Here is a 27,168-nt window from a genome sequence, read left to right on the forward strand (position 1 = left end):
TTCTCAATCTTTGTTTTACCAACAGGAGTGCTTGTACACAAAGACTAACACACGGTTAATTTCAAATTCATTGAAGTTCCTCACCAGAACAACTTGAGATAAGCCAGAAGCACCGTAAAGATAGCTTGCTTTTCTGAGATAGTGGATGGAGCAGAAGCTAGCTTAAAATGAGGTCTGTTGCATTTTGTTTTTCTATTGTATTTTTAATGCAAACTCATTTTGTATTCTGTAAACTGTTTTGGACAATATTACAATAAATAAATAAAGCAGTGTAGTTATGATTTTGTCCCATACACTACGGGGAGGTGTTTATATGCAAGGAAGAATTCAAACAGACTTCAGAAAGCATACTCATGAATATTCATGACAGTTGTCAGTGGGCCAGCTGGCTGGCCAGCATGCTGGCCTGCCATTTCAGAGTTTTCCTATTCAGACACCATATTATCAGTGCAGGGAGAGCAGTGTTCAGGGTCAGCACTTTTGCAACGCTCTTCCGAGGGTAGGAAAGGAGGCCTGCCCTCAGCAGGGTGTTGCTTCATACAACCTAATGGTTCATTCTTTATCACCCTGATCATCAGTGTTGTAACTCTCTTGCTGTTTGGGGATAGCAGTGTCAGAGCAGTGATGTGTCATGGCAGGAAAAGATGATCCATTTCAGTTCTGGAGCTCCCTCTATCCTATCAACTTGCCAACCATGCCGATGTAAGAACAACAAATTAAAGATAGGGGAGGAGGACATCAGGATTAAGGTCTTATGCATTTTACTGCCCTTGGACAGAGTTCTTCATCAGAACTGATGTCTCAGTAGTTGGGAAGGGTTGTACAGGCACTTGCTCCCTGACGTTATTAGCAGTGCAGTGGTGCATCCTTGTCCTTAAGGGCACCAATCTCACACTGATCCCTCCTGAGAGCAAGGGAGGCCTGAATACGGGCAGGTCCTCCAAACCCTGCTTTGGCTGGCTTAACATGGCACTGCTCTTTTGGGGGCTTGGAGGGAGCACCAAACCCCAGTATCCTTGCCCTTTGCCTGACAGGTGGTCAGCACAGCATAGTTGTTCTTCCTGTGTCCATGCTCTTAAGAAAGGAGAAGCTTCTGGACTAACCCACGGTTCTCCCCACACCCAGTTTCTGGTGGTTTTGGATGAGTATGGAGAAGGGAAATAAAAAACAGACTCATTTCGGGTAATTATTTTAAAAGTGGAATAACAGTATGATTGCTATTCTAATTCCAATAACATTAGAATTAATTAGAACATTCCAACATTAGATAAAAGAGCCGGAAGTGGTGACTTATAACATTTGTTATAGTGCAATAAGGTTTCTCCTTCTGTAATATGAGTGAAACATCACTAAAAATGCTTACATAATAGCACATATGCATAGCTGCATACCCTGTTATCTGCTACCTTTTCAGAAATGACAGAAATCAAAACTAGTTCTCTCCTAAAGCTAGATTAATTAAATTTCCAAAATCACTTCAGAGATTGTTCAGTCTTTGTTGCTGGCAATGCCATTGAAAATTGAAGTATTAAGTCTTTCACATGGTACAGTTCTTGTAATTCAAGCACTTTTTTTTCATGAGCTGCCATCACTTCATAACCTTTCCCTCTGCTTTCAACAGAGGTTTCCCCATGATATTTGTATAGTAAGCTGCTTAAAGAAAACATGTGCACTGGTCAAGCATCACCAACTCTTTTAAGCAGCCTGAATATTTCTAATTTAGTTCCCTTCCCTGATGAAGCTTGTGGTGTCTTCTCTAGTTTACTTCTCTTCAGTTGTAAGTTACATTAAAAAGTGAAGTTATTCTTGAAGCATCTTAGCAAAAGATCTCAGGACCACACAAACAGTAGCTGTAAGAGGTGTCCAGAAAATACAGTTGGGATAGAAGAGTTGATTGCAGGGATATCTTTAAGAGCAACTAAACCATGGAAAAGTGGAGTGGAACTAGGAGCTAAGTATGCATGTGATTGCACAAGAACTTTAACTGGGCATACACTTTTCTGCATAAAGAAAACCACTTTTGTTTATCCCAATGAACTTTGGGAAATGGCACATCAAATGTCAAGGGCTGCTTTCTGTGGTTGCTGTCACCGTCATTAGCCAATCCCAAAGCCCATCGACAATCTGCAGCTTCTTCCCTCCATATCATTTCTGCAGACAGAAGGAAGAGCCTGGAACGTGGACTGCAGCATCAACTGCCATGAGGCACAAGATACTGCCACTCGCAAGAGAAACAGTTTCTATATGGTGGCATCCTTATCAGCCACTCTCTGAATCCATTTCAGTTCCTTCTACCCCACCATCTGCGGGGAAGAGCCTGGAACACCAAATATGTAATCCATTGCCAGGGCCAGAAGAGACAGTCATAGCCATAAACACCTCCAGCCTATCCCTAAAATACTCTCATTTGCAATGGATAACTGTTAAGGCATACTGTTAGTTGAAAAGTCACATATAAACAAACAAAGAAAATACTATTTGGACTCCTAGGCCCTGTGGCTTCAGGAGATTTTAGTCATTTTAATGGGACTCCAAAAGAGTAACCTTTAAAAGGGTTTTAAGGAATAGTATACTAATAGCCCCACCTGGTGCTTAGAATATATACCACCACTCCCAGGCAACTTTTTCTGACGATGTGGAACTGCACCATGAAAAAACAACTGCAGACTGTAAGCAGAACAATTTGGACAGGGCTGGCAACTGTGGAGGGAGTGCCACATATAGGCTGGACATGATGGAAAGTGGCTTCTTTCTCTGGTGGTTCACCACTCTCCAAGCTTGGTTGCTGTTCTTCTTCTGAGGCTTAGGCTGGTGTAGCAGAAAACCAATATGGCAGAAGGGGCAGACTTGCACAATGCAAAAGCCACATAAAGTAAATGTCAGATGTTTGAGAGCCACATGTGGGCACCCGTGTGTGACAGGTGAGCCACAAAATACACTCAAAGAGCCACATGTGACTTGCAAGTTTTGGTTTGGCCACACCTCCTATATGGCTTATTAGACAAGGGAAGCACTCCAGCCACTTAGTACCCTTTTAAGTGCTCTATTCCCAGGAATGCTTATATAATACTTTGCCATTTTTGTGAAGCATTTTCTATATTAATGTGCCAGCCTGTAGGGAAAGATGTATGATGCAGGACTAACACTGTTGTTGTTTAATTGCAAAGAAATCACAATGCCCTTCATCTTTTAACTCCCTACACTCTCCTGTTCTCCTGGTTATGGCAGCCACACTCTTCACAACTACTCAGCCCCATTCTCCCTCCCTTTTTGCATAGTAGGATAATAAGATGGGAAGTAGAGTTAGGATAGGAAACATCGTAGCCACAGCTGAAGCAATGTTCCCTGCATGCAACCTGACATCATGGCGCGCTGGGCAGTATGGGAAGGAAAAGGTAAGGGTGCCTAGCAGGAGTACAAAGCAGTTATATTGCTGGTAAGTTCGATAAATACTTCAACTCTGCCCACCCCCAAGCAAAACAGATTGGGGGGTATTTGATATTGCTTTGATATTGTAAGCCGTCCAGAGATGACAGTGATGGACGGCCTATAAATGCCCTAAATAAATAAATAGGAGAAAATACTTCAGGTGGGATAAGATTCTTTTACACAGAGAAAATTACCATAATGAAGTTAACCCTCTGACTAACCTTATTTGCTGCGATGAAGAAGTCATTGGCTTCTTGTAGCAAAGTTTTCCGTTCATTCATACTGCGGTTCACTTCCTGTTGCAATAGATTTATTTTCTGATTGGCAAGTTTCAGATGCTCTTTTTCAGCATAATCCTCTGAAAATAGGATCCCGAGTGCATCAGTTTTTAATTCTTCCAAAGTAGAGTTCCATTCCTAGAAAGGAAATTGGCCCCAATGAGCTAGCTGCCAATTGCAACTCGGATCCAGCTATGAATGCATGCATGCATGTATATATGCACTTATATTTTGCCTTTCAGAATAAGAATTCAAGGTGGCATGTAACAGAATAAAAAATCAAAATATTCAGGCTAAAACAATAAACAATAAAAATTCATAAAACAAAATAAAATGCAGCTATAAAACATGTAAGAAGTATCCCAGTAAAACTAAAAAGAGCTTGCAAAATAGTATTAATTATTCAAACAATGGTTCTCTTCTAAAGTTCAGCATTCAAGGAGGCTTCTGAGGCAGTGAATTCTACAATTGTGTAAAGTCTAATTTTGAAAAGCTCTCTTTACAAAGAACATAGACACTGGGGCTATACGATAATGTTACAAATGCTGACCTGGCCATGCCTTCTCACAGGCAAGTTACTTGCTCTGGTCCAGAATGACCTAAGAAAAATCTCTTTAAGGAAGCCAATTGCCGTGGAATGCTTTGTAATGTAAAATCCATCAGGAAAGAGGGCACACTGGCCCCCACAAATTAAGGGGAAAGAGTGAGGGAGGGTCTATGTGCAGAATGAGTGGATAGGGGGAATCTGCAGAGGGAAAAGGAGAGAAAGAGAGAAGCAGACAGACTGGGGTGCCTTTTTTAGTATCTGATGGTACTGTTTTCTTCATCCATGGTCTACTTGTATATTGGTATACAGACAAAATATTACCAAAAAAGAAAAATCACTGGTCAACAGTCTGCCCTCCAAAAGGAAGGTAATTCCTGCTCCTACCCATTGGACTTTGCTACTTCAACTGGTACAAAATAGAGCTGCCAGGTTGCTGTTGGGGACCGATCGTTATTCTCATATAACGCCGGTCCTCTACCAGCTACACTGGCTTCCAGTTGAAGTCCGGGCCCAATTCAAGGTGCTGGTATTAACCTATAAAGCCCTAAATGACTTAGGTCCAGAATACCTGAAGGATTGCCTCCTTCCCTATATGTCCTCATCCTCCTTAAGATCGGCAGGAGAGGTCCCACTCCGGAACCCTTCTTGAAAGAAGTACCGAGGGTGTCTACCCAGAGGAGAGCCTTCTCCACAGTGGCTCCCAGAGTGTGGAATGCGCTCCCCAGAAAGGTCCTCCTGGCCCTGATGTTATACTCCTTCCGGCACCAGGTAAAGACCTTTTTATTCAGTCATCATTTTAATAATCAAAGGTTTCAGATGTTTTTAGGATTTTATCCCCTTTTTTTCTTCCTCACAGTCGCATTTTCTATTTTCTGTTTTTTCCTTCCTTTTCTTCTTAGTTTATGAGGTTCAGTTTTATATGGTCTTAATAATTGTGGTTTTACTATAGTATTATTCTAATTTTATATTATGTAAGCCACCCTGAGCACTTGTCAGAAGGACGGGAAACAAATGTTTGTAAGAAGGAAGGAAGGAAGGAAGGAAGGAAGGAAGGAAGGAAGGAAGGAAGGAAAGAAGGAAAGAAGGAAAGAAGGAAAGAGAAAGAAAGAAGAGATGTAGGGCATGTGCAACAAATTATATTTCACAATCTAGTTTGGGAATAGTGATGTAGTTTTGGTGAAAGATAATTTTTTAGGCACTATAACAAATTGGATTTTTACAAACTGGAAAAAGAATCCCACATATTTTTACCATGTATTATTTTCTGACAACAAATGGTTTCCATACTTTATATCTGGTTTTCACAAAGTTATTTGAAGAAAACTTTGAGAATACTACTATTTTTCTATTAGAAGAGAGCCAATATTTACTGAGCCAAGAAATCCCACAGTTCCTAATATGGCCCATAAATCTCTAATGCTCCAATGAAAATGAAGCCTTCTAATGTTACTTCTGGTTGTTCACAGAAATGGGAAGCACTTAATCCTACTGTCAGAAGTGGGTACTGTTTCCTTGGAAGGAAAGAGACAGCTGAGAGCTTAGCTGGCCATAGCTAAACTGAGTGTGCAAATTTGGGGCTGCAATTGAAGATCTTTGGGAACACCAGGATTAGCAGCTGTGCTATCTGCTTAGAAGAATGTATTTGCCTCCACCTTGCTTTGCTTGTTAATAAGCAAATGTTTAGAAATGGCTGAGCCACCAGAAATACATCCTACAAAATTCTGCTATCAACATGGCAGTATCTTCCGGTACATAAATAGTCCTGAGAGTCACAGCTGCTTCTCATAGGTCATTAAGGCAGCAATCCTGTATACATTGACTTGGGAGTAGGTCCCATTGAACTCTAAATCCAAAATCCACTGCCAACATATGGGCATCTTACAATATTTCAAAAGATAACACCATGCATTTTGTTATATAACAAAAGAATGCTGCCAGGAATTTGCTGTATTTCATTATGAGGCAATCCAAAGAAAGTTGTATGTTATTACAATGAATGGAATTTAAGTCTTTGACTCCATGCTAAAGTCCAGTTGATCCAAATAATGGCAGTCTTATTTCCTGAAAAAGGCCAGGATCCCAATCCCTAGTGGCATGAGGAGTCTCTGCCCTTCTCTGTAATGGGAAATTATACATTTGCATGCATCCCAAGCATCCTCATAGAGAGCTTTGAACAGCCATCAAATTGTCTTATGGAAAGCCACAGTCTGCTCTGAGATTACTGTGGCTCAAATTTCATTTTGAAAGTTCGTGAAGAGATAATGGCAATTAATCTTTTTGAAAAAGAAGGAAACATTTCCTCCTTTTGATATCATTTTTATAGGTTGAATCTAGGCGTTTAGTGGTAATTTTAGTTGCTTTCACTTTGAATATTTTATCTTAATTACAAAGCCCATACTTTGCATACAGAAAATCCCAGGTTAATTCCTGGGCAACTCCAGTAAAAAGGATCTCTGGGAAACATCTAGGTCAATGGGGAGTCAGACTGGATCATATGGAACTTAGAGCTGGAAGATGAACCTATAGTCCAACTCAGTATAAGGGAGCTCTAGATATTCATAAGATTTTAAGAGGTCAAATGTTGGATAATTGCACCATTTTGGCAATTGTGATCATGCCAACAACAGGATTTGAGAGTTGGATGGCCAGTTACGAATCACTTTAAAAGAAAAATTGCATTATTTAAAATGAGAAAAGTTGGTTCAAGTGCATAAACTTTGCATACTCCATTAGGAGTAGGGGGTGGCATATAAAAATAAATAAAATAAAAATAAAAATGCTAATTTAAAGCATAGGAGCACATTTAGAAAAACAGGAGAATCTAAACAGAAGCATAGCAAAACTCTATGTAATATGAAAGCCCTGGCGATTTGTTCAGTCAACTGCTTGGGTGCTAAGTGGTGATGGATAATTGTCCTTATGCTTCTTTATTTTTAAACTGAAACTGGACAGGAAAGCCCTTTAAATAGAGCCCTTCAGATAGATGACTCTGCTGGCAGTCCTTCAAATAGAGAACTGCTCTCTGTGAAAGAGAACAGGACATCTTATGATAGCTCTCAGACAGCGTTTTGGCCTTCCTGTCCCCAATCAGCTCTGCTCAAAGCAGAGAAGTACTGGGAAAAATTGCAAAACAAACAAGGAAGCCTCTTAGCAACAATAGATGAGAGCATGCCAGGCCCCTATAAAAACTTCTCAGGCCGCATGCTCATTGGTCAGAGCAACAGGAGTACTTCGCCTTATGCACTTGTTAGAGAACACCATTCTTCATTTCTGTTTCATGTTTATACACTGATATATTTGGTCTTTGGAGTGCTCTCAGTAAATAGTAAAATGTCATTCTCATTTGGAACATTTCCTGGTAACGACAACATTTACTATGGCTGGTTTAATGGGACCAAAGAAGTCTTGGATTACAAACACAGCTGGCCTTTATGGTAAAATTTAGGGCTGACCATTCCAGTAAATGCCAGATGTCATTCTTATTGCCATCAAGTTATCCTCTATCCTTGTTTCCTTGCTCCATTCATAAAATAGTCAGTACTAAACATTGCCTGCCAACCAGGGTCCTAGAACTACCAAGAATGCACTCCCATGCATGTTTACATCTCAGATGTGTAGGACTGAACCTTTAGATAACTTTCAGATCAAAAGGCAGTCATCAGATGGAAAGCTCTTATGATGAACTGAGACATGGGAAACTCCATGTGTAAGCACATCCATAGACAAGATATTTTGCATTCAGTCATGCAAAGTGTAAGTATGCTAGTTCATATTTGGATTTTCTTTGAAGAAAAAGATAGCACTAATGGGGAAATGACTTGTCTAGAAATTGCCATCATAAATTTGCCACAACCATCAGTTCACCAGTGGAAATTGTTTAGAGAAATTTCAACTCAAAATGAATTTCCTTTAACAGCTGATATTAGCCTCTTTTATAACAAAGCTGTTCAACAATTTAACCTTTCAATCAAACTTCGAATGATAATGCATTGCTATGATTCAAAGCCTGAACAAAACATTGTTTATTATAATTCTGGACACTGAAAGAACATTGGATATATTTAGATGTATTTGATATTTTCTACTAAATTTGTAAAAAAGGGGCTCATTATTCTTAAGAATATTTTCAGAGGCATTCTGTTCATCTATCAGCAATATATATTACTAAGTTATACAGACTTCTTTATAAGGGAAGACTTTGTAGGTTTTAAAATAAAAGGTGAATCTCTACTATCAAAGGAAAAATAAACACAGGAGACAACTGGTCTGATTCCTTCCTAACACAACACAGATTTTGCAATCACCCCCAACTCAGCTTTCCCCAGTCTGGTGCCTTCCAGTTGTTTTAACTACAATTACATCACTCCTGATAGTTGAGCATGATGACTGCATCTGATGGGAATTGTGATCCAAAACACATGGAGGGCACCAAATTGAGAAGAACTGCCCTAATCCTTCCCTTTGTGATCTGTGACCACACTGTTTGAATTCTTGTGTGTGTGCTATACTCAGCCCCAAGCACATGAGCACACCGTGTGGCAACCAGGACAATGTATGACTTTATTTTTAAAATAAGTGCTTTTCTGCATGGAGGAAAGATGCTTTCAAGATAAGTGTGCAGCAGTGACAATATACACACAAAACCTGCAATTTTATGATGGAAAGTGCTTGAATCTGGATAAGCCATCTGTCATGTCTGTCTGCTCTAGAGATCAATAAGTATGCTAAGCCACATGTCAGGGCTACTTGGTATAACAACTTATACCTTTTTTCCATCCCTTTTTTCCTTTTTCTTTTTTCCACCCCTTTTATTTTCCATCCCTGTTCAGGTCTTGGGTACCCATGAAGCTTTTTATTATTCACAGACTGGACCTACCCTCTAGATGAAGGCAAGCAACTTTTTGGATATATATCATCCTAGGGATAGTCATAAAACAGCTGCCATGAATGGCTAGTAATGAAGACACTGGCCCAGGAGTGTCTGGAGGAAGGTAACATGGCAGCAGCAAGGATGTAATGCAGGGATCACATCACTCTAGAGAGCTCTGTGTGCATGCACACAGTTCCCTTCAGAGTGATGCCAACTATGGGTCAGCAAGCCCACATGTGGTTATCTGAGGATTATGGGGCTAGCATTTGAGAGAGACCCCTTATGCATTTGGTCCCCAACACCTAAATAGATCACATGCGGAGAACAGCTGGGCTACATTGGTTTATCATGTGCCCTGCAATTCATAAGCAGAAAGCCTTTTTCTTGGCCATCTGCTGAAGTGTGGAGGGAAAGGCTGATCAGCCAGGTGACCTCCTACCTGTGAACTGCCAGCCTCATACAATTGAAATTAAATAAACTGGCCATAAGCACTATACTTTTAAGTCAGTGTGTGATTGGTGATAAGAGGCTGCTGTCCTGCCTTTTCAGTTTTCCTGAGTGCAATGAATGTCTCCAGAGACATAAAGCACCATACATAAGACATGTTCAATGGCTGTCCACGAATAGGTCACTCTATTCTACTTTTTGCCTTCACAGTAAGCAACCTTTTAAATTGAAGCTCTGACTATTCAGTTTGGCAAGGAAATTAAGCCTCATGTGGATCTGTTGATTGATCTGGCACTTTTTTTAAAAGGTTCATGTAGATGCGAGGGAATATAAAAGAAATTATGTTCTATATTTAAAATAAGAGAATGTGGATCATTTGTCCACAAGAGGTTGCATGCCTCTGAAAAACATCAAGCTGCTAAAAATAAAAAAGCAGCACAGATTCCTATGGATGTCCAATTGCAGAAATATGTTGGGCGTAATCCAGTCAAAGCAAAGCACTTCCAAACCCCACTGAGCCCAATTGGAGAGATTAACTCTTCAATTAAAGTTGAACTTTTAGACTGAAAATTATTTTACTTGATCAATCATGTCCAGAGACATGAAAAGATGTTCTGGGACACATACCCTGTTTCAGCTGAGCATTTTCTTTGCTTCCGGAAGCTTAGTGATGCACAGTTCACTATGCTATATGAAGCACAGACTATGCCAATGTTGAGGAGAAAACCTTAAGTCAATTAACTTGTGAAACATTTTTTTTAAAAAATAACAGACTTTGCAACAGCCATCAGAAGAAAGAGATGAAACTGCTGCTAGGTGCACTCTTTCACTACAATGTGTGAATCAGTCCACCATTCCAGTGATATTCTGAGTTTCTGAATACATCCCTTAACCAGTTTGGGTAATAGCCACAGATACTTTTCCCCATTAATTTGTCTAGTGATGAAACCTTATCACCAATGGCTTCCAGATAAGAAGTTAGCATCCCCTAGAGCAGGGTAGACAGTTGCAGGAGACAACAGTCTTCTGTCCTTTTCCCAAAGAGGCTGTGTGATGAGCCAGTTAATCATACTGGTTTTGTCAGTAAAGAAGACAGTGGATCCTGTTGGCCCTTCCATTCAGGGGGTCTGTGGTAAAAATCAGTGGAAGAACACTTTCTGGTTATTCTCCCCTCACCATCCTTGTTTCTAGTTCTCTTGAGATATTTCTTTACCACTTGTTGAGTTCAATTCTTTGTTCTTTTTTCACAATTAATTTGCTTAATAGACAAATGTGTCAGTTCTGTTTGGGAAGGACTGAACTCTGGACAAAGAGAATTCCATCTCAGAGCAGAGTACAGGATGCACAAATTACCCTACCATAATGGACAACCATAACAAATTGGCACATGCCATACAGGGCCAAAAGTAATGCACAAAACATACACAATGTATCTTACTGAACAGCTCTGCAGAGAAAGAAATAGGTTTAAATGGAGAAACCCAGATGGCATAAGTAAGAAATCCTTTGTCCTGCGCAATAGCTATGCTGTAACAGTTGTAAAACGTATCTCCCATGAGGATCAGCTGGACTCTTGCTGCAAACTCACAAGAAATTAATAAACTGAATTGTTCATCTAATGTTTGCTCAAGCAGGAGACAGCTTGCACAACTTGACCATTCAGATGCAAGAGTTACAGGTGAATTCAATTCATTTGATGCTGTACTGATAAACTAGCTTCCAGCTGCTAAAACAGGGCTCAGCAACCTTTTGGGACTGTGAGCACCACCACAAAAGGCTGCCAGAGGAGATGTGGCAAAGTACAAATAACCAGCCCAAAAGACCGGGTACCAGGCAGAGATGAAGTCTCAGCTCCAACACATGGAGTCCTGATTCCTGTGAACCCACAGTTTTCAGCACTAACAGAATCCCACTTCACAGCAATCCCAGCTCCTCATAAAGGCAGGTTGCTCACCTGTAACTGTCGTTCTTCAAGTGGCCATCTGTGCATCACTCATATGGGTGCTGCGCCTGCGCAGTGCCTATGGCCGGAAAGATTCAAAGCTTAATGGTTTTGGCGGGAACTCTGCACCCCTCCCCCCCCATGGTATAAAAGAGCGGAGTGCCCGCCATTTCCTCAGTCTACTGAAGACTGATTGTTCACCCCCTCGCAGGAGCGAGAGATATTGCAGGAAACTGCCGAACCAGAGAGAAAAGATTACCAATGAAACTGTTATCGAAGAGAAACGGTACCGTATAAACCCATTCACCAACACCAAGTGGGGCCGGCGGGTGGGTTGTGTGAATGCACAGATGGCCACTCAAAGAACGACAGTTACAGGTGAGCAACCTGCTTTTCTTCGTCGTGGCCTCTGTGCATCATACATATGGGTGACTAGCAAGCTTACGAGACCTGGAGATGGGCGGTGTCATCACTGAAGGAAAGAAGAAAGGACCGCTCGACCAAAGGAGCAGTCATGTCTGGCATGCACATCAAGGCGGTAATGCCTGGCAAAGGTGCAAGGAGTAGTCCAAGGGGCAGCCTTGCAAATGTCCTGGATCGGAATGCCAGCGGCAAAGGCAGAGGAAGCAGCTACCACCCTCATGGAATGCCCTCTGGGCGTGACAGGTAAGTCAAGCTTGGTGAGCTGATATGCTAGCTGGATGGTCTGTACGATCCACTTTGAAAGCCTCTGCAAACCAACAGGGGAGCCCTTATCATAGTCTGAGTATTTAACAAAGAGGCGGTTAGATTTACGGAAGGACTCCATGCGAGACCTGTAAAAGGCAAGGCAGCGACGAACGTCGAGAGAATGCAATGACCGTTCTATTGGTGTAGCAGGCGTAGGGGAAAAGGCCAGTAGGACAATGTCCTGGTTAATATGAAAAGGAGACAGAACCTTGGGTAAGAACGCCAGATCAGTATGGAGAACGACTTTCTCCTTATGGAAGTTAAGCTAAGGAGGATCTATCCGAAGTGCGCAGAGTTCACTAGCCCTTCTGGCAGACGTGACCACAACAAGAAAGGTAGCCTTCCAAGACAGGAGACGTAAGTCAGTAGTTGCCAGGGGCTCGAAAGGAGCTCGGGTGAGTGCCTGAAGAACAACCGAGAGGCTCCAAGTAGGGATAACTGGGTGAAGTGGTGGTTGGAGGTTCTGTAAACCCTTGAGGAATCGACGTATGAGAGTATGAGAAAAAACCAAAGAACCCTACACCTGTCCACGGTAGTGGGAAATTGCAGCTGTATAAACTTTAATAGATGGCGGCTTAAGTCCCAATAGATGGAGCACTAAGAGAAATTGAAGGATATTTTCAACAGAGGCTGAAGAAGCGGTAAAACTGTTGGATTCAGCAAAGGATGTGAAATGCTTCCATTTGGCTGCATAAGATCGGCGAGTTGCAGGTCTTAGGGCAGACTGGAGAATGAACTGAATCTTGGGATGGAGAGCGCTCGGCTTCGATGAGGAGTCTACCAGTATCAGGGAAGAAGAGGCTGTATCAGGATGGTGTCGAACAAGTGTAGGAGTCCCCAAATCTGCCAGTACCAAAAGGACCCTGTGGGTCATTGAATGAGCCAGGCTGTCAGGTTGAGTGAGGGAAGATCCGGGTGACGAACAGCTCTGTACTGTTGAGTTATTAGATGAGGTATGAGAGGCAGGTGGAGAAAGGTGCTGCTGGATAGACGGAGAAGAGTAGGGAACCATGGTTGACGGGGCCACCAGGGGGTTACTAGGATCCCCGTGGCATTGTCATAGATGATCTTGGCTAGGACCCTCGTTATGAGTGGGATCGGGGGAAACGCATAAAAGAACGTGTTGGACCAAGGGATCATGAGTGCGTCCCCTGTCGGTCCCGGGCCGATGACGGCATGAGAGCGGAACATCTCGCACACCTTGTTCGTGTGAGTGGCGAACAGGTCTATGTCTGGAGAATCCCAAGTCCGGAAGAGGTGATGGCAGGTCGGACGATCCAGTTCCCATTCGTGGGTTGTTGACATCTGCCTGCTGAGGGTGTCAGCCTCCTCGTTGTTGGTACTGGCCAGGTGAACCGCAAGGAGGGTGATCTCCCTGGGGATGCACCAGTCCCACAGTTGCATCGCCAGGCGGGCCAGGGGGGCGGACTTCATCCTGCCATGTTTGTTTATATAGAATACAGCGACAATGTTGTCGGAGGCAATTTGCACAACGTGTCACCAGAGAGTGTCCTCGAATGATCGAAGGGCTTTGAAGACCACCAGGAGTTCGAGGTAATTGATGTGTCTGGTGGTCTCCTGGTGGTCTCCTGGTGGTCCCAGGTGCCCTGTGTCCAGAGACTGGCACATAGGGCTCCCCACCCGGTAAAGGAGGCATCGGTAAACAAAGTCAAGGTGGGGTGAGGCGGACAAAATGAGACGTCTATGGACATAGTCCACCACGATAGAGACCAGAGGATGGAGGTTGGAAGGCAGAGGAGATGGTGAATCTCGTTGGGGTTGAAACATTCTGTTGAACCACAACTGGAGTGGTCTCATCCGTAGTCTGGTGTGGGGGACTGTGGAGACTGTAGAGGCCATGTGGCTGAGAAGTTTCTGCACCGAGAGTGCTGGAACAGCTCTGTCCATGTGGATTCGATGGATCGATGAACACAGATTGTCTTGTCGACTTTGTGGAAGAAAAGCTCTCATCAGTGTGGAATCGAGACAGGCTCCAATGAAGTCAATGACCTGTGAAGGAGTAAGACACGATTTCTCATGATTAATGCACAGACCCAAATTGTCCAAGAGGGTATAAATAGTCTGAAGTGATGACCAAAGGCCTTCCTTAGATGGGGAGACGATCAGCCAGTCATCCAGGTAGGGGTACACTTGAATGCCTTGGAGCCAAAGATGTGCACACACACCGGAGCCATACATTTCATAAAAACCCGGGGGGCAGTAGCCAGTCCAAATGGAAGGACGTTGAACTCAAAAAGATCAGAACCGACAGTGAATCGGAGAAGACTCCTCTGGAACAGGTGAATGGTAATGTGAAAATAGGCATCTTTCAAGTCCAGAGAAGCGAACCAATCCTCTCTCCTAAGCAACGGAAGGATATTTTGAAGGGTGGTCATCAGAAATTTTTTGGTTTTGATGAACCTATTGATGCCATGTAGGTCCAGTATCGGACAAAGACCGCCATCATGCTTAGGGACCGTGAAATATCTTGAGTAGAAGCCATGGAGCCCCTCGGAGCATGCAAGCTGTCAAATTGCTCCTTTACAAAGAAGCTGCTGAACTTCATCAACGAGAACCGATGACGGAGGCGTAAATTGGATCAGTCCTGGCAGGGGCACAGTATCGAACTCAATTCTGTATTCTGTATCCGTGCTATATGATGGATAAAACCCACTGATCAGATGTGATGGACTCCCAAATGTGTCGTGAGGCCAAATGAGTCCCTAATTACTCACATAGATGTAGACAATAGAAGTTAAAAATCTTTATTCCGAATGACTACAAGATTTATGTGTACGACAGATAGTGCAGGAGGCACCACAGACAGCTCTAAGCAACACAGTTGCCCCCTCCTTTCTGACCTCTCTGAGATTTGCTATGTGAATCTCAATCTCCTGGTATGTCCCTCTCTACGGGGGCTGGACAAACTTCTTTCTCTCCTTCTCTCACTTAGTCTCTCTTCTAATTGGCCTAAGTGTCGAAGTCTCCTCCTTAGCAGGGCACTCTCCATGGCAACCAACTCCCCTTCCTGATTTCCAGGAACTTGCTCAAAAAATCAGAGTCAGGTGGCGGGGCGGGGGGGTGTTTGTGCCATGGGCACCAAGCATAAATCTTCCTGCTCTAAAGCCTGACCCTCGCTGGGGGCTTCTGGCCCTCTTTCACATGCTAACGCCTCCTCTGAGTCGTTAGGCATGACAAAATGGGCAGTCAACTTTGCAGCCAATCCCCAGAAGGAAGAGGGGAAGGTGGGTTAAGGAAGAGAGGAGAGGTTCGCTCGTCCCATCAACGCTGACGTTTGTCGGAGTCGGGGCGATGCCAGTTCTGCTGGAAGCGTTGTTGTTGCTTCTGACGCTGTTGGTGGGGCTGGAACTGCTGATGGCCCACAAATTGCAAGTAGGGCTGGTATCTATAGGACGGACGAGACCAAGACCACTTACGGCGCAATTGATCAGGGACTTCCATCCGGCGAGCTATAACCCTTGACTCGTGGATAGTCTTCATCTTGTGGTCCGTCCAAGCATTGAAGAGCCCTGAACCATCAAAGGGCATGTCTTCAATCCGGCGTTTCATCTCGTCCGGGAAGTTGCAATTCCGGAGCCAGGCATGGCGATGGAGGGCTACGGCACCAAGAGCTCTAGAGTCGGAGTTGACATGGTGTCTTGCCGTGCAAAGCTGCTGGACTGCCACCTGCATAAACTCTTTAATACAAATTGTATTAATGAAGATTTTAGCCAGGTCTTTTTGTTGGTCTGGAAGTGAGGCAGTGATATTTTCTAACTTTTGCATTAGAAAATATTGGTATCGAGCCAGTGTGACCTCATAATTAGAAATATGGAGGCCAAGACCTGTAGCGGCATAGATCCAGTGAGCCAACATGTTGATCTTATGGCCCTCTTTGTCGCAGGGAGTAGTGTGTCCCCTCAACTTATGTCCTTGAGAAGACTCAACAACGATTGAGTTCGGTCTTGGGTGACGCAGGAGGAATGGAATATCCTGCTCATGGACTCAATACATGGACAAGTGGGTTGAGGCTGATTAGGGTAGTTCCACGGTTCCATCATTGCCTGGTGAAGAGTGGTAAAATGATGGCAGCAGACTGTTCACCCTTGACAATGTTGTAGAACTTGTTGGTATTGGGATCGAAGCGGTGCTGGGCCTTGATCTCAAGTGACCTCATAAGCCTCGCCATCAGTTCTCCAAAGGTTACATAAGGTTCCTCCGGTGAGCTGGGATCCTGTGTAGAGATCACTGCCTCTGGCGAAGTAGATGCCACTTCGGAGTCCGAATTGTAGTGAGGTGGGGGACTAGAAAAAGAATAAGTAGGCGAAGTGGGACGCCTGGACTGAGCTGCCCTCTTCGCAATTGCTTCTGGTTTTAACCACCCTAAAAAGTTTAGTGTCACCAGCAAACCTGGCCACTTCACTAATTATTCATAATTCCAGATAATTTAGGAAAAGGTTGAAAAGCACTTGTTCTCATTCAGAATCCTGCGGGACTCCACTGGTGACATCTCTCACCTGGGAGAAATTGGCATTTATTTCCACTTTCTGTCTTCTGTTGTTTACCCAGTTAATGATCCATAAGATGACCCCCCCCCCCCCGCACCTTTTGTTCCATTACTGCTTAGTTTGCTCAGGAGTCTTTGTTCAGGGACTTTGTCAAAAGCCTTTTGAAAGTCCAAGTAAACAATGTCTACTGGATCACCCAGCCTTTGAGCTTATTGACAGTCTCAAAAAAGCTCCAATAGGTTATTGAGACAAGACTTTCCCTTGTCAGGGCTTGTCCCTCTATGTGCTTACTGATTCTATCTTTATTTATGCTTTCAAGCAGTTTACCTACAACATATATTAATTGGCCTGCAATTTCCTGAATCCCCTCTGCATCCATTTTTTAAAAGGGGTGTTGGATTGGCCATTCTCCAATCCTCTGGTACAAGGGCTAATCTTAGGGACATATTAAATACTTGGGTAAAAAGGTCAGTGATTTAATGTGTGAGTTCTTTGGTAACTCTAGGATGGATACCATATGGACCAGATGGCTTGCTGACTTTCAGTTTGTCAATACTTTTTGGATATTGTTACGTGTTTTATTGATTGTTCTTATTGTTATATTGCATTTATTTTATTGTAAGCAGCTTAGAGAGCCCTTGGACTGATAAAGAGGAATATAAGTTTAATAATAAATACATGTGGTAAAAAATCATTTTTTGTCACTGCTATTTGCCCTAATTCCTCAGACCTATTTATTCCTAATTCCTAATTTCAGAATGCATAAACTCAGGGACAGGTGTCTGCTTCTCATCCTCTGCTGGGAAGACTGATGAAAAGAATTCATTCAGCTTCTCTGCCAGCTCTTTGTCCATGCTTAGTGCTCCTTTAATTCCATTATCATCCAATGGCTCAACTGCTTCCTTAGCCACTTTCTTTATTTTGATATACAGTATTTAAAGAATTTTTCATTGATAGGCTTGATATGGTTAATGATGTGCTTTGAGGTAGAGAAAGGGTAGCATGTGAGAAAAGCATTGGGGGGGGCAGTGGGGAAGCAGGTAAGGGGGCATGGAAAGGACACAGAGAGGATTGGGAGGCCTGAGGAAGCTAGCTGCACACTGGGAGTGCTGAGGAAACCAGCACGCTTTGGTGGGAAGGCGCTGTAGATGGCAGCACAAGGGTAGAGTAGGCCACTGATGAGTTGGAGGGGGTTGAGAAAATCAGTGGAAAATAGCTGAGGACTGACCTTGGGAATGGGGAAGAGGGAGGGATGAGTTGGTATGTTGGATGAATGGGATGAGTGGTAGCAGGGTTGTGAATAAATTATGGATCCACCAGCCCATGAACCTGATCTGGCCTGCAGCGGTTTTTAACACATCTGTTAGAGATGTGTAGTGTTGCATCAATTAAATTTTGATCCATTTCCAAATTCTGAATGGACTCTATAGGGAAGCCTGGATTTAAAAATTAGTAAGAAAACATTTTTGTGGGGGACTTTAACAAATACATTAATTTTTTACCTTGGACCAACTAGTGTCAACAGATTGTGTGTTTTTGTCCTCCTTGGCTTTGAGTACAATTTGTCAATTGTACAATACAATTTGTGTGCTACGTCTGAATGGCAGTCCTTGCAATTGCAACCTTAGTTAGAATCTAGGTTGGGGTTTCCTTTGCCAACGGAATTGTAATTTGCTAATGTAACTGTAATTCATCCATTAGCATTAGGGTTTCCTTTGCTGTTGGAAGTGCTTATTGAGACTGATCAGTGATATTAACCAATGATCCATGTTCACATATATCAGTGAATAATATGACTATCTCTTAAGCAGGAGTAGGATTGTCCCATTTTCCATAATGCTGCTTTAGTGTTTGTATCTGCAGCATCTATGGATCTCAGGTTATACAATATTCAGGAGAAACTCTTGTTCTGTGTCTATTGGACTCTACAAATTAATAGTGTTTGTCTAAGTCAGCTAATATCTGCAGGTGTTACACAGCTAATGTTTCTTTCACCCATCTGTTTTGGCAAATTATATAGATAAACCTTACATAGGAGCACTTTTTAATATTTAATGATGTTATCTACCTGCTTCTTGAAAGTTAATGCTTGGCCAACTCAAGTGAATTCTCCATGCCCTTTGACAGCTAAAAGACTGATATGGCAACATTGCAATGAGAACTCCTAACCTTTAGTTAATGGACCAAGAACATAACAGTGCCTTCATCATTTGACCAAGTGCTATATAGTATATAGGTACCACTTACAGATGGATCTGTGTGGTTATTTGGTTGACATATATGTATAATTCTTAGAAAGTCAAATTGTTTTGTGTGTGTGTGTGTGTGTGTGTGTGTGTGTGTGTGTGTGTGTGAGGGGAGTATAAAATCCATATGCATGCACTGAAACAGATATGTTCAAATTTATGTAGCTACATTTTTTTCTTTTTTGTTTTAATTTCATAATTTTAAAAAAGGATAAAAAAAGATCCTCCACATCTGGCCTACAGAGTCTCTTTGGGTTCTAAAGCCCAAACCCAAGCTGCTTTAACCATTCATTACATGGAAGCATCTTGGGTTGGGCATAGAACCCAAACAGAAGATGTTCTGGTTTGGAGAGGATATTCCAGTTTTTGATTGCATTTTTCAAACTCTATGGTATACTTTGTCAGATGAGATGCCCAGAGCCACCTGTACACAGAATTGCGAAAGTGACCATCCTATATTAAATAAGGGCATGGGTGATACTTTCCATATACTAGCCAGCTGCTTAATGACGATTTCCATCAAGTTGGGGGAAATAGTAAGACAGTGGGATTGTAATTTTTTGGCTTGTAATTCTTTTCTTTTCAAGAAAAATAAACAGTGTCATATTGGCTACTTTATTGTCAGTTGCATCTTCAGTAAATAGCTGCCTTTAGTGGCATTGCCTATTTTTGTCAGAAAGCCATTGTCACATCAGAACTCTTTATGAACCCTGAAGATATATGTCATGTGAACCCAATGACTTATTAAGTTGTAATTTGATCATTAGCCTCTGTTCAGTGTGTGCTAAAATGCTATGTGTGCTTACTTGGAAATAAGGTGTGTCGTGGGGGCAGCTCCTCAGTAAGTGTGTGCAGGGTTGTAGCTTGAGTTCTTCTAAAATAAATAATTGAGGTAGGAGCATATAAATTTGTAGAACTATGATTTAGGAAATTTCAGTTTCATGGGCAGGACTGTAATCTTCTGAGAAAAATATTTCTAGATCAATTCAATACCCCTCCATAAGTGTTTGGAAGACTGCAGTGAGAATGTTTCAAATAAGATAAGAAGGGGCTTACTTTAACCTTATTTTCAATTTCCTTGTGTTCCTGAAGTAATTCTTCATTTTCTTTTAAAGTTGACCCAAAGTTGTGCTTATGGAAATAATCTTTTATATTCTTCTTGTACCAAGAGGTTACCTGAAAATAAAAATAGTATTTTTGATGAATGAAAATAATGGGCAGCATCCAATGTTGTGTGACTAGCCTTGCATGTGTGTAACAAAACTTACAATTCCCTAATTTTCCCTTGCCCCCCCAATCCCCCCCCCCCCCCCGGCACAAACAGAACCCTAAAATCAGCTTTGGAGGGTTACCCAAGCCTCCAGAAAATATTTGGGAGGTAACACAGAAGCTGTGGGTACAAAGGGACTCTAGTCTGTTGACTGAGCTGACAGAATTGCAATTCACCTAGAGATATAGGCCAGGTCCTCATGGTCGCTACAGCAGTGTTTGAATGTTTCAACTGTGATTGTAGCTTGTTATGTCATCTGAACTTAGGAAGGGTGGGTTGCTGCCATCATTAACAAGCCACCCAGAACCTATGGGCTATTTTAGGGTTGGGATTGGATTGCTAAGCATACCAGTTTGACTCCTTTGCCAAGTTAGATAACATGACAAATGCCCAGCACCCACACTGCTGTCTGCTGTGGTTTAAATATTTATTTTATTTATTATAAATAAACCATGACAGATTGCTTGATCATGCCAACTGGTCAAGAGTAAAGCAGGTAACAACCCAGGCTGAACATAAGAACCATGCTGAATCATGTCCAAGGCGCATGTAGTCTGCATTCTGTTCACGTACTGGCTAGCCAGCTGTCTAGAGGAAGCTCACAAGCTGGGCATCATTCACAGGCGACCTCCCACTCTAATTTAGACAACAAGCTGTTTGCTGTATTTTAAGTATGCAATTTCCCATTACAGTCCTATGCATATTAACATCATTTATTTATTATTTCCGATTTATATCATGCCTTTTTCCTACAAAGGGCTCAAGGCAGCTTATATCTCCTCCTCCATCTTATCCCCACAACAACAACCCTGTGAGGTAGGTTGGGCTGAGAGTCTGTGACTGGTCCAGAGTCACCCAGTTGGCTCCATGGCTGAGTGGGGACTCAAACCCAGATCGTCTGAGTCCCAGTCCCATGCTCTTAACCGCCACACCACACTGGCTCTCATAGAGTCAACTCAATTGAAACAAAGCGGAATTTCTGGGAAAAGATTATTTTCCTTGTATTTAAAAAAAACACATATTCCACTTTCTTTCTAAAAAAAAGAAATTCAGGGCAGCTAACAAAACCAATTATATGTTAAAAGAATGTATCAATCTCTTCTCCTGTTACAAGACGTTTTGGCTATTGACTGATATAGAAAGGTAATCAACAAACAAAATAACAATCAAAATAATTTAAGCACCCCATATTTAACATAGTAAACCAAGAACTCCCAAACTGTTTCAGTCACTTGGCATATTTGGAATTTTGGAGTCACAAAATGGCTATCATGAAGTGTGTGCCCATTCACAAAATGGTTGTGGTGAGCATGAGCAATCATGTAAGGCTTATTTAACTGAACATGCAAACTGATGAGCCCCAAAAGTAATACAACCAACCAGCAGCAGCAATAGGACAAACCCTATGCCCTTTCAGAAAGGGGTAAGACTGACTGAACTTTGTGGAGCCTTCTCCTAAGTAACCTGCATTATGCTCACTCATCCAGGCCATGATTTGTCATTTGCAGAACTGTAGTATAGTTTTTCCCTTTTACATGCCCTTTTAAATGACAGCATTTGTTTCAGCTTCTGACAAGCTCTGTGTCTGTAATACCCTGCTGTGAGACATGTCTAGCCTCCAGTTCCACCTCCACTCCATGGATTGGTAGACAAGGGCTCCCATCGGCCCAAACTGTCGAGTTCTCCTCTTCTCCTATCTCACCATTCCCACAAGTGGATCAGCCCAGGCTCTCATCAGCCCAAAATGTTAACTCCTCCCTTCTATCTACCCAGGTGTTCCTGACCATGGTCTACCACTTGGACATGCTTCAATTCCTCACTATTTGAGCTTGAGTTCCCATCAAACTGGGCAGCTGCTTGTGTACACACGGGCACCCTTGCACAGTGTGTGCACCTGACACCCAAACTCAGACAGTGGTCTCTATGGGCTTACTCCAAGTATCCAGGAATCTGGAGCTCCCAGCTGCTACAGCTATATGCACAGATCTTATAATGAACGCCTGGAGGTTAGACGTATATGAACCTGCTCCATAAATTCATGTGCTGCCTGAACAAGGCTGTGAAGGACATGGAAGGACATGGAACTTAGGCTAAAAAAGTGTCATTTTAACTGTCCATTAAATAATATAGAAATATTAATATTAAAAATGTTCATCAAATAATTACCCACACACAGGCTACACTCAAGCATAGAGGTATGCATTCATGACCTCTATTACTTTCAGTGGGACTTTTAGTGGATACACTACACTGGATTGAAGAAATCTCTCTTCTGTAGATTCCAGACTAAATGATAATGTTCCTCTAAGAATATTCTGAAAGTAAACAAAAATGCTTCCAACAAATTTGGCAAATTACCTAAGGAGTTCAGCATAGCCAGGGATATAAAGAGATAATTAATGTAATTAAATTTTGATTTGATGTCACACCACAAAGCTGCTTTCTAACTGCTTCCAATTTATTCATTTTGATGTTGTTCCACATTCAGTGCCTGATTTTATTTTTAAATGTTGGTAGTGGAGAAATGGATACATACACAGATTCATCTATTTATTATAAAGCTCAGCATTTCTAGAGAATTGCACAACTAAGAATTTAGTGGTTCAGTTCAGACATAATACCAAACTTTGGTGACTGTGAAAAAGAATGATAAAAAGCAAGCCTTGAGTTTGCACATTTCCTCTTTACCTTTCCTCTTTTGAGTATGAAGAGGGAATTAGATACTTCCTCTTAATTTTTAGCAGAACAATTAGTTATTCTGCCCATGGGTTTGCCCAAACTGGTTGCCCTAAATTCAGGATACAGGATTAAAAGTCATGGTTTATAATCCTGCTTTGAGGGCCAACCATAGTTTCCAGCTAAACAGAAGCTGGAGTATCAAGTCTCCTCCCCTTGTGCATTAAAGAATGGGAATGAAAAGGTGCAGCACATGAGCCTGAGGCCTGCCACAGCTCATTCCTGGATCAGCAAACATTTACTTGTAGTCAATGTCTCCAATGCGCAGTGGGGTAGATGCTATTTTTACTGAGAAAAGATAGCAATGGGTCAGAGAGGTCACACACAAATCTAGTGTCGAATAGACTTCACTCTAAGTCTGGGAAACTAAATGGAACATGTTGGCCCACCTTGCAGTTCCCGGACTCCAATTCATGGAGGTTAGGAGAAAATATCTTGAAGTCAGCTTTGGATTTAAGCTGTAGTCTAGTAACCAGGGATGGACAACTTGTGCTCATCCAGATCTTTTGTCTCATTAGCCTACATTGCCCAATTCTCCATGGCATACAGTGGTAACTCAGCTCATGAATGCCTCAGTTCACGACCAAATCGGGTCACGAACAAAAATTTTATTAAAAAATTTGACGCAGGTCGCGAACTCTGCGTTAGGTGGCAACTGTGATCACAGCCATCTCCCCACCCCACCCCAAGTGGGGAGATGGCTGCGATCGTGCTGGGGGCAGGGGGGAGATGGCCGAGATCATGCCCGCCTTTCCTGATTGAGTGCGCCCGTGATTGCGCCCGTCTTTCCTGCACAAGCACAGCCGCAATCTCGGCCATCTCCCCCTGCAGCAGCCCACATTCGCGCCCGTCTCTCCCCCCCCCCGATGCGCCCGTGTTCAAGCCCATCTCCCCCCCCCAGGCGCACCGGGATGACGGGCATGTGCAGGAATGACAGACACGATTGTGGTCGTACTGGGGGGCGGGGGCGGAGATGGCCGCATTCTTTGTTGTTCTTTGTCACTTTGATTCACATTTTTCTGATTTAAAAAATAGTTATGGAATGGATTAACCTTATTTCCATTGAACCTTATGGGGAAATTTGACTTTGCTCATGACCAATTTGGGTCACGACCTGAGTCCTGGAACGGATTAAGTTCGTGAGCCAAGGCGCCACTGTATTTTCTATCCCACTACTGCCCCCTCTCACCAGTACTGCTACTTCTGTTCCTGCATTGGACAATCCAGCTGAATGGGCTTCTTATTTGTAGCAAATGCTTATTTTTCAAGGCCCAAATAACTCTCTGCCAACATAAGTCAGAGTTCTACAAACTATTCATTTCCCACTTCTACAATCCAAGCTAATTAGAATCAAATTGATCCAATCTATGCCCCATCTAACAATATTCAAAGCGATTGTTTCTCTCTGTCCCCCTTCAAAGTGTCACCGAGCAAATGCTATATAAGACTTTAATGGTAGCAAAACAAAGCTTCACTTCTGCTCAGAGGCACTGTAGCCTCACAGAGGCCACACAAAGTAAACATCACATAACAACAACAGTTATATAGAGGGTATTTCTTCACAAGTTGTGAAAGTTGCTGCTCTAGGTGATCACAAAGTACATTCTGTCTCTTTCCTGCACCTGCCATAGAAACCAGTGAGCTGTTAGCATAGAAAAGCCTTCACATCCATATCCCAGCATGGAAATGCAGCTCTCTGTCCCTCCACTGCCACATACCCTGGCATGCCAGTAAAGACCTTTGCAGGCTTATTTACATGGCAGCCTTGAAATAAAGGACTGGTGATGGGCTCAAATGAGCTAGGGCTTTACATAAGGCAGGGTTCTTTTTGAAGATAAAAGTGTTGGTCCAAGGAACTAAGAAGACAGACCCAAAAACCTGATGGCAGTGCTTTTTTGTGTATGGTCAGGGAACCACCTATACAGAAGTCTGTGTACATATATCAGAGCAGCATGGGCTCTCACTAAATTATTTTTTTCCAGAATGCAGACCAAAGATCAAGGGTAAGGAACTTTCAAAATGTGTAACCTTATTAAAATAAAAATCTATCCTTTCAGCTACTTGGCAATATATGTCTTTATTGCCACATTTTGGCAACCCTTGAAGTTAATGAATTGTGAATGGCGGTGCCCACATCTCTGTAGGATAACAGAAAACTTACAGCAGAACATCATCATCTATGTTTGTATCTTGTTTATCACAGACAATGAAAATAGGCTTTCATTTTGCTCTCTTCTGTATATGATAGATAGATCATATACAGAACAAATAAATTTTATACATTTACTTCAGAATGCAAGGTGATCACAACTGCAGATAGATTAGCACAGCACTAGCCAGAAGTTCTAGGAAGTCTTCTCTTGGGCACATACAAAGTCTTCTGAGTGTCATAGTTGTGTGGCCAACAGCTTTTTGCCAGAGGAATTCACTAGCTGGAATAGCTGGCAGGATGGAGATAGAGCTGCCTGCTTGGAGTCCAGGCCTTGCTAAAACCCAGTCTCATTCTGGAATGAAGAGCTGGGTTTGGGAGTACAATTGTTAGCAAGTAGGGAATGTGTGAAGAAGACGATAAGGAGATGGCAATCTAATGGATTCCCTTGACTTGTCCTGTTGATTCCACCCAGCCAATCTGTGCTGGTATTGACTTGATCTAATGTGAATCCAGCCAGACTTCCCTTCTTAAAAGGGGGCATGATTTGTGTGTGTATAAGCCAGGGAAATATGTGCAAAATTTGGTCTAATAGCATAATGTCCTTTTAAGCATATTTCTAAATGGAACATAATTGACTGCAGAGTTTTGACTGCCTATGGATACCACTGCATTCAACAGTGGCCTCTGCAGCTAATTTATTTATCATGATCCTTTCTGTTCTAACTTGTACAACTCCATAATCTAGGCCAGCAAAACTAAAATCCAAAATACTTTGTTAGAGATCTTGGTGAACCATTTAACTAACTTTCTTTTTGTTCTAGAAAACATAGACATAATTCATGTTTTAGTAGCCATATTTTCTGAAGCACCAGAATTATCATCAAAATAACCCTGTTTTATATAAACTTGGGTATTCTACGACAGGCCTCTGAGAAGGATCTCTTTAACTAGTATGTTTTTAGTGGGGAGGGGAATGAATTAGACTGCACCAGCACTGTCATATGAAAATCATGGCCCCTAAACTAGGCCTTAGTTGGTCTGATCAGTAATAAAACACACACCTCAGTTCCTATCATCAGGAAAAATCCATCCAGCAAAGGGCCTTGTGCAGCAGCTGGCTGTTCCATAATCCATGCAACACCAGAATGGAGCTCACCCATCACAATGTACAACGTTCCACCGTCTGAGAACCTCTCATTTTGGCAAATTTAGGCTAATCCATTAAAAGCCTGGTCGTCAAGACTGCAAAGGACTGAATTAGATTTCTTTCAGTATTTTTATTTTACCATTCTGTGAAGTAACAGGAGGCATGTCTTTGAAGACAGAAATTAACAGAATCCTGAATGTTTACAGTATAATCCAAACCCCTTGGTGTTAATGGCTGGAGCAGCTTAGGAGGTACTAGTCTGAACCTGAAGAGAGATCCATAGATAGCAATGGGAAATTCCCAAATTGTAGTATTTTTGCGGGTAATTTGGTTTGGGGCATCATTGGCTTTAGATGCACCACATCCAAAGCCCTGTGGATCCCCCAGAAGACCTGATCCTGAGGCCCTCTGGCTATGTCAGTGTGAAGCTGGCACGGTAAAAAGGAAGAAAACCTCACCTCTGCTGTCATTATCCACTGTGAGTCAGCAGAGTTTGGGATGAAGCAGTGGACCAGCTGTTCTGCTCCTCCTCACTTTTGATTGCTCAGCCAGCTATGAAACCTGAAGTACTATTGTTAAAGGAAACACCAGTGTTGAAACTGTACTAAATGCTCTGCCAGTCTTAACACTCAAAGCCATTTGTATTATACATTGTTGAATAAGGAGGTTGCCTGAGCCTTCATTTCCTGAGGTGTAGATAGCTAAAAAAAAATTGAGGAAGAGGACAATTGGAACAGGACTAAGATTCACTAAGGGTGTCACCTATGCCCAATTGGATTGACCCCCCCCCACTGCTTTTTTTTTTGTTGTAAATAGGATATATGCCCTAAAGGTTGAATCTAACCAACTTCCCAGGATGACTATGGG

The 27,168-nt window shown here is 42.4% G+C and overlaps 1 protein-coding gene across 11 annotated transcripts in view; it reads right to left on the reverse strand.

The window, feature by feature from the left end:
- CCDC141 (coiled-coil domain containing 141) overlaps positions 1 to 27,168 on the reverse strand; it is a 125,828-nt gene that overhangs the window by 52,683 nt on the left and 45,977 nt on the right. For all 11 annotated transcript variants that reach the window (XR_006414411.1, XR_006414412.1, XM_044426939.1 and 8 more), the window contains exons 6-7: positions 20,053 to 20,172; positions 3,651 to 3,845 (exon numbers count right to left, since the gene is read on the reverse strand). Coding sequence is in view for 9 of the 11 variants with exons in the window: in XM_044426939.1 (XP_044282874.1) it covers positions 3,651 to 3,845; positions 20,053 to 20,172 (315 nt within the window). In the remaining 2 variants the exon portion in view is untranslated. The remainder of the gene's footprint in view (positions 1 to 3,650; positions 3,846 to 20,052; positions 20,173 to 27,168) is intronic.

The sequence above is a fragment of the Varanus komodoensis genome, unplaced genomic scaffold (genome assembly GCF_004798865.1).
Source record: "Varanus komodoensis strain SLA01 unplaced genomic scaffold, ASM479886v1 scaffold18_1, whole genome shotgun sequence".
In the NCBI taxonomy this organism is placed as follows: domain Eukaryota; kingdom Metazoa; phylum Chordata; class Lepidosauria; order Squamata; family Varanidae; genus Varanus; species Varanus komodoensis.